General features: G+C 38.3%; 1 protein-coding gene across 4 annotated transcripts in view; it reads left to right on the top strand.

Moving 5' to 3' along the window:
• Positions 1-16,499, top strand: part of LOC148066124 (ryanodine receptor 1-like) — a 61,133-nt gene that overhangs the window by 8,507 nt on the left and 36,127 nt on the right. For all 4 annotated transcript variants that reach the window (XM_087807557.1, XM_087807556.1, XM_087807555.1 and 1 more), the window contains exons 13-45: positions 65-186; positions 265-451; positions 520-655; positions 730-825; positions 1,557-1,675; positions 1,756-1,889; positions 2,026-2,267; positions 2,330-2,522; positions 3,385-3,601; positions 3,684-3,788; positions 3,868-3,971; positions 4,693-4,776; positions 4,836-4,995; positions 5,057-5,204; positions 5,292-5,497; positions 6,234-6,408; positions 6,471-7,038; positions 7,102-7,231; positions 7,866-8,026; positions 8,094-8,256; positions 8,824-8,910; positions 9,023-9,249; positions 10,174-10,612; positions 10,678-11,217; positions 12,088-12,288; positions 13,339-13,450; positions 13,559-13,702; positions 13,783-14,056; positions 14,129-14,243; positions 15,345-15,477; positions 15,570-15,664; positions 15,729-15,864; positions 15,946-16,132. In XM_087807557.1, coding sequence (XP_087663683.1) covers positions 65-186; positions 265-451; positions 520-655; positions 730-825; positions 1,557-1,675; positions 1,756-1,889; positions 2,026-2,267; positions 2,330-2,522; positions 3,385-3,601; positions 3,684-3,788; positions 3,868-3,971; positions 4,693-4,776; positions 4,836-4,995; positions 5,057-5,204; positions 5,292-5,497; positions 6,234-6,408; positions 6,471-7,038; positions 7,102-7,231; positions 7,866-8,026; positions 8,094-8,256; positions 8,824-8,910; positions 9,023-9,249; positions 10,174-10,612; positions 10,678-11,217; positions 12,088-12,288; positions 13,339-13,450; positions 13,559-13,702; positions 13,783-14,056; positions 14,129-14,243; positions 15,345-15,477; positions 15,570-15,664; positions 15,729-15,864; positions 15,946-16,132 — 6,140 coding nt within the window. The remainder of the gene's footprint in view (positions 1-64; positions 187-264; positions 452-519; positions 656-729; positions 826-1,556; positions 1,676-1,755; positions 1,890-2,025; positions 2,268-2,329; positions 2,523-3,384; positions 3,602-3,683; positions 3,789-3,867; positions 3,972-4,692; positions 4,777-4,835; positions 4,996-5,056; positions 5,205-5,291; positions 5,498-6,233; positions 6,409-6,470; positions 7,039-7,101; positions 7,232-7,865; positions 8,027-8,093; positions 8,257-8,823; positions 8,911-9,022; positions 9,250-10,173; positions 10,613-10,677; positions 11,218-12,087; positions 12,289-13,338; positions 13,451-13,558; positions 13,703-13,782; positions 14,057-14,128; positions 14,244-15,344; positions 15,478-15,569; positions 15,665-15,728; positions 15,865-15,945; positions 16,133-16,499) is intronic.

Here is a 16,499-nt window from a genome sequence, read left to right as displayed (position 1 = left end):
TTGACTTTACACCTTCGTTTCAAAAAAAAAAGTTGGATAAAGGTGTTTTTCTTTTTTTAAACAGGCAATTCTTCACAAAGAAGGTCACATGGATGATGCGTTGACGGTCGCACGTTCTCAAACTGAAGAGTCTCAAGCTGGAAGAATGATCTACAGCACGACTGGACTCTTCAACCAGTTCATCAAGTAGAGGATTTCTCTCCAACCTTTTGCTCTTCTTTATATTTTGGTGGTTTAACTTTTTTTCTGTGTGTGTGTATCCAGAGGTCTAGATGCCTTGAGTGGGAAAAACAAATCAGCAAATCCTCCATCCTTACCCATGGACACAGTCGTGCTCTCGCTGCAGGATCTTATTTTCTACTTCAGACCACCAGAGGAGGAGCTCGAGCACGAAGACAAACAGTTTAAGCTGCGTTCACTGAAGAACAGACAGAACCTTTTTCAGGAAGAGGTCAGTTTGTCTTTATAGTTTTCAAGATTTGCGCTGAATTTTAACATATATTTCATGTTCCTCCACAGGGGATGATCACTTTGGTCTTGGACTGTGTTGATAGGCTGAATGTCTATAATACCGCCGCTCACTTCTCAGAGTATGCGGGAGAAGAAGCAGCCGAGTCATGGAAGGAAATAGTGAATCTGCTCTATGAACTTCTGGGTATTTGAAACCTATTCATCCTAACTCAATATTATCTGATCAGAATAAATACTTAACTCCTTTTTGTCTTAAAGCATCGTTAATAAGAGGCAATCGAGCCAACTGTGCCTTGTTCTGTGACAACCTGGACTGGCTGGTCAGTAAGCTGGACCGGTTGGAAGCATCCTCTGGTATGTTCAACCATTTGCGATGAATTAATCTACATAAAAAAAAGCCAATGTTTAAGATAAGGTAAGGTACAGAGATCATGGATGTCAACAATTATACAGAGACCTCAAATAAAAGTAATGTTGAGGTGGACAGAAATGTTATATCCCAGTTTAAAACAATGTGGTAAACAAACAAATTTTAGGCTTGCAACCAAGAGTGCTAATCTTCACACTTCAATTTACTAAGGGGTCACATTATTTCAGTGAATGTTGAACAGGACAACCAAAATAAAGCTGGGATAAAGTAAAGAAGATCAATTTGATTGAGAAAAATTGTTTTATAAAATGAAAAAATACAACAATGTGAAAAATAAAAAGATAAAATGTCTTGAGTAAGTGTTATTATGACATTACATCATAAACAAAGATTATATCTTTCATTAACATGTACATTTTATCCTAATTAAATTAAATATCAGTGGATGAGAAAATAAAGTATAAGAAAAGATAACTTAGTTTAAAAACATTTTAAAAAGGACAAAGAGACTCACAAAAAAGTCTGATAAACAGATAAAAACGTAATAAAAACCAGGAGAACTTTGCTTAGAATAAGCAATTTTCAAAATTGTTAGAAAAATGTATACGATCATCATTTTTATAGTTTTACTCTGACCTCACTGGTGTCACATTAGTATGGTAAAAGGTTCCCACAGTGTCGAGGTCTGATCTTGCAAAAAATATTCTCCTTGCAGGAATCTTAGAGGTGCTGTACTGCGTTCTGATCGAGAGTCCAGAGGTGCTGAATATCATCAAGGAAAATCACATTAAATCAATAATATCACTTCTCGACAAGCACGGCCGCAATCACAAGGTCAGGAGCTTCAATCGCTGCACTCAAGACTCAAGCGTTTATCTAGACCTGTGAAGCTAAAACAGTTTTTCTTCCACCAGGTCTTGGACGTTCTCTGTTCCCTATGTGTGTGTAATGGAGTCGCCGTGAGGTCCAATCAGAACCTCATCACAGAAAACTTGCTGCCGGGTCGAGATCTCCTACTTCAAACGAACATAATAAACTATGTAACCAGGTGAGGCTGAAAAGTCTGCGACCATTTCTGATTACTTTTTGGGGGATTTTCTAAAAATGATAAACCTTTAAGAAGTCACAGCATCAATTTCCACAGCACAGGATATTTCTGAAGTTTCTGTATTTCTCTCTTTCAGCATGAGGCCCAACATTTTCCTCGGGACGTGTGAAGGCTCCACCCAGTATAAGAAGTGGTATTTCGAGGTGATGGTGGACAGCGTGGAGCCCTTCCTCTCAGCCCAGCCATATCACCTGCGAGTGGGTTGGGCCCTGACAGAAGGCTACAGCCCATATCCCGGTGGAGGAGAGGGATGGGGGGGCAACGGTGTCGGGGACGACCTCTACTCTTACGGTTTTGACGGGCTCCACCTGTGGTCAGGTACATTAAGGTCATTTTAAGAAACGGCTGAACATATTTGACATGAATCTTTTGTGGGGCAGGTCGTGTACCGCGCCATGTCGCCACACCCAACCAGCACGTCCTGGCAGCGGAAGATGTGGTCAGCTGCTGCTTGGATCTGAACGTGCCCAGTATCTCCTTCAGGATCAACGGACATCCTGTGCAGGGCATGTTTGAGAACTTCAATCTGGATGGATTGTTCTTCCCAGTGGTCAGCTTCTCCGCTGGTGTCAAGTAGGTTCCAGGCTCTGAAGAAGAGACTCAAGAAAATGAATGAAATCCAATTTCAATCAATTTAAACCATATGTATTAAATTCTTTGTAGGGGATATTTGCTTAATTTAGGCCTGTATTCTCACATATTTAATACAAACTTACACTCTCTTTAGAGTTTAGGTTGAGTGTTTATCAAATAACTGTTCATTTATATATTTGTCTTTTTATTCTATTTTGAATTTCTATTTTTTTCACTTTAATTAAGGGTGTCAAACTTGGCTATTTGAGACGTGATATTCTGCTGCCATTCATTTACTATCTTGGTTTTCATGAGTGCAAAGCAAGCAAAAGGATCTATTTTGTGTTAACGTCATTTAAGGATTAACAATCATCACATTTTGTCATTTACACAGCTTTGATTAAATTGTCATGATGGATAAGATTTATAAAATGTGACGTTCTCCTTAATAGTCCAAATACACAGTTAAACCACACAAATTAAGCCATGAAACATCAAACAAAAAATATTAATCCAATTGGCAAAGAAGTTTAGAAAATAATTATTAAAATACCCAGCCTGAGGCCCAGTCTTCTCACGAGTAGACCTCTGGTTGCCCCCCAGGACAGTTGAGTTTGAGACCTCTGATTTTGACCCTTAAAAAAGCAAACCTATGTTCCCTTCAGCTAGTTCCTTATACAAACACTTTTTCCCCCAAGTTATAATCCCTTCTGTGTGTATTTCGAGAGACAAAAGTGCGAGTCCTCGACACAAAGTGACCTCATGAAGGCAGCATGAACATAGTCAGAGGGCCACATGTAACCTTGAGCCTTCGCCCTAATCCTGGACGAGGCATACAACTTGTTTCTATTTTCATTTAAAGGTTGCGGTTTCTTCTGGGGGGACGCCACGGGGACTTCAAGTTCCTGCCTCCCCCGGGCTACGCGCCATGCTACGAAGCAGTGCTACCACGAGACCGCTTGCGTATCGAACCCATCAAGGAGTACAAACACGACTTTGACGGCGTTCGTAACTTGCTCGGTCCGACCCACTCGCTCTCCCACACCTCCTTCACGCCATGCCCTGTAGACACTATACAGGTAGATCCTCCTTCTAAACCTTTTGATTTAAAATAAACGTTCACGCTCATTGTGTTGTTCTATTAAATGTGTCATCTGTCAGATTGTACTTCCTCCCCACTTGGAGCGAATTCGTGAGAAGCTGGCGGAGAACAGCCACGAGTTATGGGCAGTAACGCGCATCGAACAAGGGTGGACTTTCGGAGCTGTACGTTTTTAATCACGTGGTGGATAAATGGTTACTCATCTGTGGGGTGGAAAATTACATCTTTCTTTTTATAATCAAGTTTCGTGATGACAACAAGAAGCTGCACCCCTGCCTGGTGGATTTTCAGAGTTTGCCTGAACCGGAGAAAAACTACAATCTAGCGATGTCAGGAGAAACCCTGAAGTAAGAGGTTCCTTCTTTTGCTTTTTGTCATCATTCAAATTTACTTATACTATGTACTTGAGTGTATGGCTTTCTATATACAGTATATTATATTCTTGCACATACTGTATATATTACATATTACCTGGTCCTTTGCCCTATCGTGGCTCACCTTGCATAGTTTATATGTTTCACAGATTTTTTTTTACAGTACTGCATCTTTAAATATATTGTAAAAAGTCGCAGTCAGGAATGGCAACTCTCCTTGTTGTTAAACAAACTGTTACAAACAGGCAATGTAGTTGAACAGCAGAGTAGCTTGAACTTAACCACATAACTTAATGGCAGGCACTAATTTGTTTAAAAACAAACGGTAAACTCCCATGATGCCTTTTTTCAATACACTGCTCTGATAAGTGATGGCTGATAAGTCTCTAAATTCTACATATGATGCTCTGTCAAAAATGGCCGGCTGGGCGGAAAAGCATTACAGTAGCTGTTTAAGTCACCGTTACAGAGAAGGTTGTTGAAAGCGATGGCATCTCATATGCAATGTTGTGTTTGCAAGTTCAAATAGATGTTGTTAAATTCAACAAGTTTCAAATCAAATGGTCACTACTTTTCAGTTTGTGGATTCTTTTCCATTTCATTTTTTCATTTTTTTCAAGAGACACCAACATTGTATATTGTTGATATACTTGGCGAATAAAGCTGTTTCTGATTCCGATGTTGTAATATTCAGGACTCTGCTTGCACTGGGATGTCATGTTGGAATGGGAGATGAAAAAGCCGAGGAGAATTTAAAACGGAACAAGCTCCCCAAAACGTAAGTAATTAAACAAATCTATCTCGCGCATCTGTAAACTAACCGTGTCCAACAATTAGATTCATGCAGAGCAGCGGTTATAAACCAGCTCCGCTCGACCTCAACTACGTCAAACTTACCCCGAATCAAAACACTCTGGTCGAGCGACTCGCAGAAAACGGACACAACGTGTGGGCGAGAGATCGTGTTCGTCAGGGTTGGACTTACAGCATCGTTCAGGTAGAGTTTTTATTGACATTTATTGAAGTAATTTAGCGACAAATACATTTTTCTTTGATAGGATATCGTGAACAAACGCAACCCTCGACTAGTTCCTTACAACTTACTGGACGAAAAGACCAAGAAGACGAACAGAGACACAGTGTGCGCAGCCGTCCGCACTCTGCTCGGCTACGGTTACAACATCGAGCCCCCCGACCAGGAGAGCAGTACGTTGAATTCATCCTCATTGTGTGTGTGTGTGTGTGTGTGTGTGTGTGTGTGATCTCGTCTGTAACATCTCTTCGCTCCCGCAGGCGGGCATGGTTCCGGAGGTTCCCGCGGAGATAAGATCAGAGTGTTCAGAGCAGAGAAATCGTACGGGGTGACGCAGGGGAAGTGGTACTTCGAGTTTGAGGCGGTGACCGTGGGGGAGATGAGGGTGGGATGGGCCAGGCCCAGTGTAAGGGCGGACACTGAACTCGGCGCGGATGAGTTGGCCTACGTCTTCAACGGGTTTAAGGTCAGTTCAAGTTCTTTTGTTTACCTTTTAAATAGTATTTGACAACATGTGAAAACAATAACTTTACTCCATTTTCTGTATCTGAAAACTCTGTATACTTTTGGTGGTCTAAGGTTTTCAGCATACAAAGACTCATACACATATATTTAGTAGGGGTGTTAGAAAATATCATTTTATCAAGAGTTTTCTTTTACTATATCATAATTATATTTGACAACAATGCATTCATTCAAATAAAAAACGTTTTTCGTTTGGGCTTTATTTTTTTATGGTAGTTATTTTGTGATTTGTAATTAAATTAATTGTGAACAAAATAAAATTATTCAATTTATTTATTTACAATTAACATGCAAATATTCACCACTTTTAAAATTCTGGCCACTAGTTGGTCATTGTAACTGTGTCAGTAACAATTAAATCCTGCGAGGTCTAGGCGGGGACTGAGAACGAGAGGATACAGTTGATTCCAGCAGCTTTTTAAGCTGACGTTTGAATGAATTAAAGGTATCATGCGGTCTGTAAATTCTGCAACACCAGAGTCAAGTACTCGACAGTGGTACAAATATATTCTTGTTCGTCCAGTATCGCAATATATTGCTACGTATGCTATTGTTACCTGTATTGTATCTCCAGATTCTTGCCAACACACCACGTATTTTTAAAGGATTTAACCTGCTTTTTTTTTAAATGCTTGTGGAAACTTCTAGCACTGAGGTTCTTATATCTTTTATCTCAGGCCCAACGTTGGCATGTTGGCAACGAGTCGTTCGGGCGTCAGTGGCAGTCCGGTGATGTGGTCGGCTGCATGATCGACCTCACCGAGTCGAACATCATGTTCACGCTGAACGGAGAAATGTTGATCAGCGACTCTGGCTCTGAGATGGCCTTCAAGGACATTGAAATAGGCGAAGGTAAGTTTAAATATATTTTGTTTGTTTTTCCATTTTGTTATAGCATGTTTTACTCTGTCCAGGCTTCATACCCGTCTGCAGTCTCGGATTGTCCCAAGTGGGCCGGATTAATTTAGGTCAGAACGTCAGCAGTCTTCGCTATTTCACCATCTGCGGCCTGCAGGAGGGATTTGAACCATTCGCCATCAACATGAAGAGAGATATCACCATGTGGTTCAGCAAGAGTCTTCCACAATACATCAACGCACCGACCGACCACCCTCACGTCGAGATCTCTCGCGTCGACGGGACGGTGGAGTCGGCCCCTTGTCTCAAAGTCCACCACAAGACGTTCGGATCCCAGAACGCCAACACGGACCTCCTGTTTTTCAGACTGAGCATGCCGGTGGAGTTTCACGAGACTTTCAAAGTTCCAGCAGGGACCACCCTCTTGACCCGGACCCTGACTATTCCTGAGGACGAGGTAGTCGAGGTAGACCCCGACTCCGACTTTGAAATCCTCAAGAAGTCCGCCACACGCAAAGAGCAGGAGGAGGATAAGAAAGAACCGTCGGTGGCGAAAGAGTTGCCGCTGAACAAAAATGGAGAAAACGAGAAAGATGCCGCTACGGAGAAGAGCAAGAAAAAAGGGTATTGCTTTTCTGATGTGTGTTTTTTCAGGACAAGGTTTTGATCCAATTGTCTTTTTTTCAGGTTTCTTTTCAAAGCCAAAAAAGCTGCCCTGATAACTCCACCTCCTGTTGTTCCCACAATGCCCCGCTTAGTCGAGGATGTGGTGCCGGACGACAGGGACGACGTGGACATCATCCTCAACACCACAACGGTATTTCCAAAATAAAATACGATAAAAGCTCTGTTATATTATTTTTGAGCAGTTATTATACATTGAAGGTTTCTTTAAGCTTCCCTTTCTTTTACTTTTATGTACTATTGAAGTAAATAATATTTTCAGAAAAAGTAAAAAATTATAATTAAATAAATAAAAATCTAGCTTCAATCAAAACATGTTTTCAATAAAAAAAGGAGCTTTAATAGAGAAAAAGTAAAAGTTATTTTAATCCAATTCAATTCAATTCAATTTTTAAAAAATTGCCTCATTAAAAAAAAAAGTCAAACAAAATCATATTTATATTTAAACAAAAGTTGCTTCAATCAAAATAACCGTTGTCAATCAAAAGAAAATTGCTCCAATCCCCCAAAATACCACGACAACAAAAAGAAAATTCAATTAAATGAAAATATTTTTCAGGAATATTCTGGTATTTCGGGTAAGATATTCTGGTTAAAAAGTTGCTTCAATCAAAACAAATATGTCCTGTGTTTGATCACATTTTCTTTATTTAAAATTGTTTTTTGAAGTATTATGGGTAGGATGTTTGTGTTTTGTATGAGCCATTTCTTTTTTTTATTAATTATAATTTTTTATTGAATAATAATACAAATGTTTCTCCATACAGTACTACTACTCGGTGCGGGTGTTTGCGGGCCAAGAGCCAGGTGGCATTTGGGTGGGCTGGATCACGCCCGACTATCACCAGTACGACCCTCATTTCGACCTGAGCAAAGTGCGAAACGTGACGGTCACTGTTGGTGACGATAAAGGAAACATTCATGACAGGTACAAAGATATTCTTCTGAAGCACTGAACATCAAATGTCCTCTAAGCACGACTTCTACCTCCACAGCATCAAGCGTAGTAACTGCTACATGGTGTGGGGAGGCGAGTTCAGCAGCTCACAGCAAACCCGAGTGAGTCAGGAGGATTTTATTATTGGTTGTCTCATCGACCTGGACACTGGACTGATGACCTTTACCGCAAATGGAAACGAGATAAACACATTTTACCAGGTCAGTGAATAAAATGTCAATCTTTTATTTGTTATTGCATTTAATGTAATTTAATGTCTTTTAATGTAAAAAAAAAGAAGATTTAATTGTTAATATTTATATGAAATTTCAATGTAATGTATTTTCTGCTCCTCCTTTTTATTCTTTAATGTCTTTGTCACACAAAAAACGAATTTGTTGTGTTTGACTTCATTTAGATTAAGAGTAAACTAGTTAGAATATATATTCCCAATAATAAACGCTGGAATCAGATTATTTAAATAATTGGAGTAATAAATGTAATAATAATGAATGAAATAACTGTTATTTACTTGTATACAAGTGAGAAAGTAGAACAGAGTTTACATGTCTGTCTTAATTATTTCTGAAGCACAGAGCTGTTAGTTTGCTTTTTAAATCTATTTTTCAATTTAACAAGCTGTTAATTCGAATAATATCAAACATAGTAAGAGAATATCCATATATGCAATTAGGTCAATTTGATAAACATATATAGCTCAGGACTTTCTTATCAAAAAGTTTTGCTTTTGTGATTTGCTTTCAGTAAATGTATTTTTCTGCGTATAGGTGGAGCCCAACACAAAATTATTTCCCGCCGCCTTCGCTCTGCCTTCTAGTCAGAATATGTTCCAGTTCGAGCTCGGAAAGCTCAAGGTCAGCATTCATCTGTTTTTTTTACTTCCTTTGCTCAACACCATGATGTTCTTTGTATGTTCTAACCTAAACATGATAATAAATAGTTTCATTAAATCGTCTGTCATTGTAGAACATCATGCCGATCTCAGCCGCCATGTTCCGGAGCGAACGTAAGAACCCGGTCCCTCAATGTCCCCCGAGATTAGATATCCAGATGCTAACGCCCGTCATCTGGAGTCGGATGCCGAACCACTTCCTGGCACCAGAGACGGGTCGTGTTAGTGAGAGACTGGGTTGGATGGTTGAGTGCCAGGAACCACTAACCATGATGGCGCTTCACATCCCAGAGGAGAACAGGTTTGACCCGCGTTACTCAACAGGTCATATGATTATGGAAGTATATCAGTGCCATCAGAATATTGAATAGTTTGATTTAACATTTTAAATGTTGAAACGTTTTTTTATTGAAATGTTTAAATGTATTTTCTATATTGAAGGTTTTATTTGTTTCGATTGAATAATTGAATTCAATATTTAAATCTTTATTTAATTAAAAAAATAAATGAATAAAAAAAAAGTTATATATATATATATATATATATATTTATTTTTTTCAGAGTAAATGAATGTTGGTATAATTGTGCCATAATAAGTGCCATGTGAATTAAATGTGGTTTTACTCATAAAGTATGTTACTCATGATGTTCTAATTCCTATTATTTAAAAATATATTTTCCAAATACATTTTTTTATTTGTAGCCTTTTTAAATGAATTTTTTTTACGCATAGTTTTATAATTTAATTCCTTTAAAAATATATATTTTAACTCAATTTAATATTTTTTATTGTTAACCTTTTAATTTTCAATATAAATTGGTACCATAATGCCTCCAATCTATTCTATTGTATTTAAAAAGCCTTAAAATGCAAAAAATGATGAATTTTGAAAATCTTATTTACATTTTTTGCAATTAGAAAACCAAACTTTTTTTTTTTAAACATTCATTTTGAGAAGGTTCAACAGATTTATTTGGTTATTAAAAACAAACTAAAGCTTTCAATTTGTGTGTTTCAATAAGAACAAATTCATATATCAATACCTTTTAATAAAGAAATTATTTTATTTTATTTTATAATTTAAATGTTTAAGGATCAAATTACTTTTGGAAAAAAAATGAAAGTTTCAACATTTGAAATGTTAAATTCAACTATTCAATATAATGATAGCACCGATGTACTGACGTGATCTGGTCATTGACCCTCTCTCTCTCTAACTCCCAGGTGCATCGACATCCTGGAGTTGTCTGAACGAATGGATTTGTTGAAGTTCCACTATCACACGCTGAAGCTGTACGGCTCGGTGTGCGCTCTGGGAAACAACCGTGTGGCTCACGCCCTGTGCAGCCACGTGGACGAGTCCCAACTCTTCTACGCCATCAAGAACACGTACCTGCCCGGCCCGATGAGGAGCGGCTTCTACGACCTGCTGATCAGCATGCACCTGGAGTCCGCCAAGAGGAACCGACTCGGCACCAACAAGGAGTTCATAGTCCCGATGACGGACGAAACGAGGAGCATCACTTTGTACTCGGACAAGTCGCACGCTCTCCCCGGGGTCGGCCTCACCACCTGTCTGCGCCCCAAATTGCACTTCTCATCTGTCGGTTTCGTTGGAACCGATCCTGATATTTACACCCTGAGCCCCTTCATCCCCCTAGTGGTGAGACTGAAGATACATTTTTGTGATCTTGAACCACTCTTATGTTTATGTTTATGTTATTCCAGGTGCTTAAGACGAGAGCTCTGAACATGTTGATCGAGGCTGTGCAAGATGGCGGTCAAGCCATGAGAGATCCAGTCGGAGGAAGCGTTGAGTTTCATTTCGTTCCCATCCTGAAGCTCATCAGCACTCTCCTCATCATGGGCGTGTTCGACGACGAGGACGTCACACACATCCTGGAAATGATCGAACCCACCGTTTTCAGTGGGAAGAAAGTGGAGGAAGCTGCAGAGGAGGTTTTGAATGCGAAGGACGAGAACGAACAGCAGCTGAAAGCGAAGGACGCAGAGCAGGAATCTCTGTATGAAGAGGATGAAGAAGAGTACGAGGATGACGGCCTCGGTGAAGAAGAGGAAATGGAAGAAGAAGAGACAGAAGCTATTTTGCATAAGGAGGAAGTTGTGGATGAAACAGGGCCTGTCAATGGTGAGAAAGGAGCAGAAGAAACGGAGAAAGAAGCGAAACCTGGAGATACTACTGGAGAGAAAGAACACTTTGAGCAAGGACTGTTCCAGATGAAGCTACCAGAGTCTGTTAAACTTCAGGTATAGTTTCATTTGATTTTCATTATTTATTGTCTTTTGGAAGAAAACAAACAAGCATAAAACAAAGGGTAACACAAAAAACTTTTTATTTCTTAATTTCAATATCTTGACACTCATTCACATTCAAAATATTTATTTATAAACTGAATTTAACCTGTTATGTGAAATTCAATATAAACATGCCAGTCATATATGTTTTATATTCAACGTTTTTTAATTCGTAGCCTTTTTAACCCCTTATTTTATCTCAGGGTCAAGGTGAACAACCCCCCTGGCTTCCAGATATACATATGTAGTGATGAAGGGTGTTATATTAAAATTAAAAATATAATCAGAAAATGTATTTTTGAATTATTGGATTTAAAATATCAAACTATGTATAAAAAAGTAATTAATTTTGCAAATGTTCAATAAAAAAAACCTTTCAAGAGGGAAAAAAAAAAGTATAATGCTTTGAAAAGAAAAGAAAAAAGTATGTTTTATTTATTTTTCTTGTGTGTGTTTTTACAGTTAAATTTTTTTAAATATAAAAACCCCTTCTATTCTATGGTTAGAAAAAACTGACATAATTAAGGGGAAAAAATAGTAAGAAGAGAAAACAGTGCGCTTGTTTAACAGCCAGAGAGTAAAAGTCTGTTTCAAGATTTGTTTTAAAAAATGAACAATAAAGAAACTTGTCTAATATGTAGAACAATGACGTTCCTCAAACATGGGCAACAAACCGAGAAGTCCCTGTCCTCTCTTATCCTTCTTTTGGTCGTAGGGACCTCTGGTCAGCTGACCTGTTGTCTTCCAATAAAAAAAAAAGAGTTACCTTTGATTTCAAGGCTCCATCATATCATGTGGATTAGCTTTTCTGTCTTTTTTCAGATGTGTACTTTACTGCAATACTTCTGCGACTGCGAGCTGCGACACCGAGTGGAGGCCATCACCGCCTTCTCCGACAATTTCGTCAGCCACATCCAGTCGAACCAGAGGCAGCGGTACAACGAGCTGATGCTGGCCTTCACCATGAGTGCTGCTGAAACAGCCCGCAAGACCCGCGAGTTCCGGTCACCGCCTCAAGAGCAGGTACGAGATTTTTTTCCGAAGGTTTGTTTGGCAAACTTTTCTTTTTATTAGTGGTGTCTTCATGTGTGGACTGTTACACAGAGAGGAAAACTGTTCAATAACCTCCTGCTTCGCATTCATTTCTGTCTATTATATACATGCCTGCAAGTGACGATGAGCTGCTGTTGACCAATGAAGGATATGTGTTTGGGTCATGTGACATGGGGCTAAGAAGGGAGACTATGGTGTCAATAAAATTTTGAGACAGCATTGATTCAAAAGCTTTTATGAAAGATTGTTAGGGGATACGACAATGTTTAACAATTGTATTCATACATAAGAATTGTTGTGCTTGATGGAGTCTACTGACTCCTTTAAGAAACATCTTAAGACGTTTCTATTTGTTCAGGCTTTTCCTTGATTTTCTGGAACTCCTGTGTTGTTCTCAGTATTATCTTGATCTTTAAAGTATATACTTCTTTGAGTATTGTTTTGATTGTTAAAGCGCTTTGTGACCCTGGTCTGGAAAAGCGCTATATAAATAAATATTACTTACTTACTTACTTACTAAGGCAGGGTTTAAAATGTTGCAGCTTTGTAGTTAACTAATTTTTGACAGATCTTCAAGCACCATGTACTATATAAAAGTTGGAGTTCGGGGTCAGAAAGTAAAACATAAATTAAAAGATAAGCCTTATAAGGCGCACTGTTGATTTCTTAATTTTTCAAGAATTTTAAGTTCCCCTTATAGTCTGAAAATTACAATAAATAAGGCAATCCACTATATTGGCCATCATTTAGTATTATAATTATAGAGCACTTTTCCAGACCTATTAGCAGCATTTCATTCTGATAGCTACTGGGAGGGCTTTGCTGTAATGGGATTGGGAGGTGTTTGAATGGAGACACACAGTGGTTATTTAGCACAACTGCACATATCCGGTTACAAGCCTCGTCTACACGCGTAGAAAAAAAATTGTAAACGTTTACACCAATACTTTGTGCAGTATTATGACCTGTTTGTTATTCTATCGTTACTAAAATCTGGTTGTTTTCCTTGGTGTATCCTAGGTCAACATGTTGATGAATTTCAAGAACTGTTCCGAGGATGAAGACTGTCCTATTCCAGATGAAGTCCGGGATTCTTTGCAGCTTTTCCACAATGTTCTTCTTTCCCACTGTGGTCAGATTTTACTTTTTTTTTTCTCCGTATAATTTATCTATTGAGGCCATTTTAACAATTAGCATTTAGCAGTCTGTCTATTTAAAATGCATTTATGATTTTGAGCAGGTGTGCACATTGAAGAAGAGGAGCAGGAGGAGGCGGTCGATAACTCCCTCCGTGGTCGGCTTGTCCGTCTGGTGGATAGAGTGAAGAAGTTCCGCCACAAGAAAGTAGAAGTCGAACCTGAGCCGCAGGAAGATACTAAGCCAAGTAAATTCCGCTCGGTTCCTTTAAAGTAACTCAAGTTTCTTGATCTCAAAACTAACATTTCTCGGTGTTCCCTCATCAAGGCACGTTGCAGGAACTGATTTCCCACACCATGATCCACTGGGCCCAGGAGTCTTTTATCCAAAATCCAGAGCTAGTTCGCATGATGTTCAGCCTCCTGCACAGGCAGTATGATGGTCTGGGTGAACTGATGCGAGCCCTGCCAAAGGTCTACACCATCAGCGCCGTCTCCATCCAGGACACCATGGACCTCCTGGAGTGCTTGGGTCAAATCCGCTCACTGTTGATTGTCCAGATGGGTCCAGAAGAAGAAAGACTCATGATTCAGAGCATCGGGTACTAACGATTATTCATGATATGTTCATATTGTTTTTTCTTATGATCTTATGTTCATTCTATTCTATTCAGGAACATCATGAGTAACAAAGTTTTCTACCAGCATCCAAACCTGATGAGAGCCCTGGGCATGCATGAAACTGTCATGGAGGTCATGGTTAATGTCCTGGGGGGAGGAGACTCAAAGGTACAATCAAGTCAATTCCTACAGGGTTTAGTAGAGCTTTATTAGATGGATGGATGGATGGATGGATGGATGGATGGATGGATAGAAATTGTTTTTCCAACTCACATCAACACATACAATAATTATTTAAATAAAATATAAATATTTTATCATATGTGCTGACGAACAAAAAAAAGTTATTCTAAAATTGATTTATGTAAATGTGAAACGCATCTTAAGTGTAAAATAACGTGAAAGTATATCGGTGCCATCAGAATATTGCATACATTTCAAATATTGAGACCTTTTTGTTCACCAGTTAAAAAAAAAAAAAAATAAATTCAATCATTTCTATATTCAAATGTTGATTTTATTTTTTTTAAAGAATAATTTAATTTATAAATTCGAATAATTTTAAAGGAAATGTTACACAGTTTGATAATGTAGTCCAAATCAATTTTCTTAATTCTATATTTTTAATTTTTAGCCATTAAAATTCAATTTTAAAATATTATACCAAATATAATAATTCCATTTTACCAGACTAATCCAATTGCATACTGAACTATTCACTTTAACTATTATATTCACAACAAGCTGTACAACTAATATACTGCATGTACTGGCACCACAAAAAAAGTCCTATGTTGTGTTTACAAAACTGGTAATAAAAGATTCTCATTCTGAAATAACTGAAATCTTACCGTTTATTTGGAATCAGCAATGAAAATAAATGCACCAGTGCTTCTATGTCGTCAAAGATTCACCCGTGTGTCGCATTATTGGATGGAAGTTCATATCAAGTAGCTCATTATTCTTTTGGTATCGTCTGGTGTCACTATTGTACCAACGTTTTTATTTGAATTAAAAGGCTAATAATTGAAAAATATAGAATTCAAAACATTTATTATTGAATTATTGTAATTAGAATATCAAACGTTATGTGTAAAAATGCATTCATTGGGAAAAAAATGGTATATTCTTTTTCAAAATGCTTAGAAATAACATTCCAATAAAGTTTAATGTTTAACAAAGTTAAAGACACTGATAATCTTCAATAAAATAAGTTTCTATTTTAATTCACTAACTTTTTATTTGTTCTTTTTCTGTTTCGTGTTGAAGGAAATCCGATTTCCCCGCGTGGTCACCAACTGTTGTCGTTTCCTCTGCTACTTCTGTCGCATCAGTCGACAGAACCAGCGATCCATGTTCGATCATCTCAGCTATCTGCTGCAGAACAGCGGGATTGGCCTCGGTGATTGATTTAAGTTATTCTATCCTCCATAAACATGAAACAAAAAACAAGAATAAAAGTGTTAATTGAATCAAATGTTCCGTCCCTGACAGGAATGCGTGGCTCCACCCCACTGGACGTAGCAGCCGCGTCCTGCATCGACAACAATGAGCTCGCATTAGCGCTGCAGGAGCAAGATTTGGAGATGGTAAATATTTTAGAAATTTGTTTATATTTTTCTGATTAACCAACTTATCATCTTCATGTTGTAGGTGGTGAAGTATTTAGCAGGATGTGGACTTCAAAGCTGCCCAATGCTGCTGTCCAAAGGATACCCCGACATCGGCTGGAACCCCTGCGGTGGCGAGAAATACCTCGACTTTCTAAGATTTGCCGTTTTCGTCAACGGTCAGGCTTTTTTTTTTTTAATTTGGCTTGTGTTCTTTCTTAGAACCAGGGTTATTTATTTTCTCTCTCTTCTCAACCCAGGAGAGAGCGTGGAAGAGAACGCCAACGTCGTGGTACGACTCCTCATCCGCAGGCCCGAGTGCTTCGGTCCGGCCCTCAGAGGAGAGGGCGGCAACGGTCTGCTCGCCGCGATTGAGGAAGCCATTAAAATATCAGAAGACCCGGCGAGGGATGGTCCGAGTGTCAAGAAAGACAGAAGATTCCCAATGTAAGCTCTTTAGACAAACAAAATACATTCACCAGAGTTTCACTTAAACGGCTCCTCAGCAGAAAGAAATATATTCAAGTGTACTATGAGTATACTTATTAAAATTTAATTAAAATTATATTCAAATTGAAGCAGAAAAATCCAAGTTTATTTTCATACATGTAGACTGATAAACATAGATATATACTTGTACACTAGTGTATTTTATAAAATGTACTTCAAATTTAGTCTTCTTTATTAGGGGAACTGTATTATTGTTTAAATATAATATTTTACATAGTATTATTGCATATATATATTTATTGTTATTATTGGTGGTGAAGACAGATCGTAAAAATCGTTTTGTGACAAAAATAATGTAACGATA

This window comes from Callionymus lyra, chromosome 14, assembly GCF_982586985.1.
Source record: "Callionymus lyra chromosome 14, fCalLyr1.hap1.1, whole genome shotgun sequence".
In the NCBI taxonomy this organism is placed as follows: Eukaryota; Metazoa; Chordata; class Actinopteri; order Syngnathiformes; family Callionymidae; genus Callionymus; species Callionymus lyra.
This window is presented reverse-complemented; position numbering and strand designations above follow the sequence as displayed.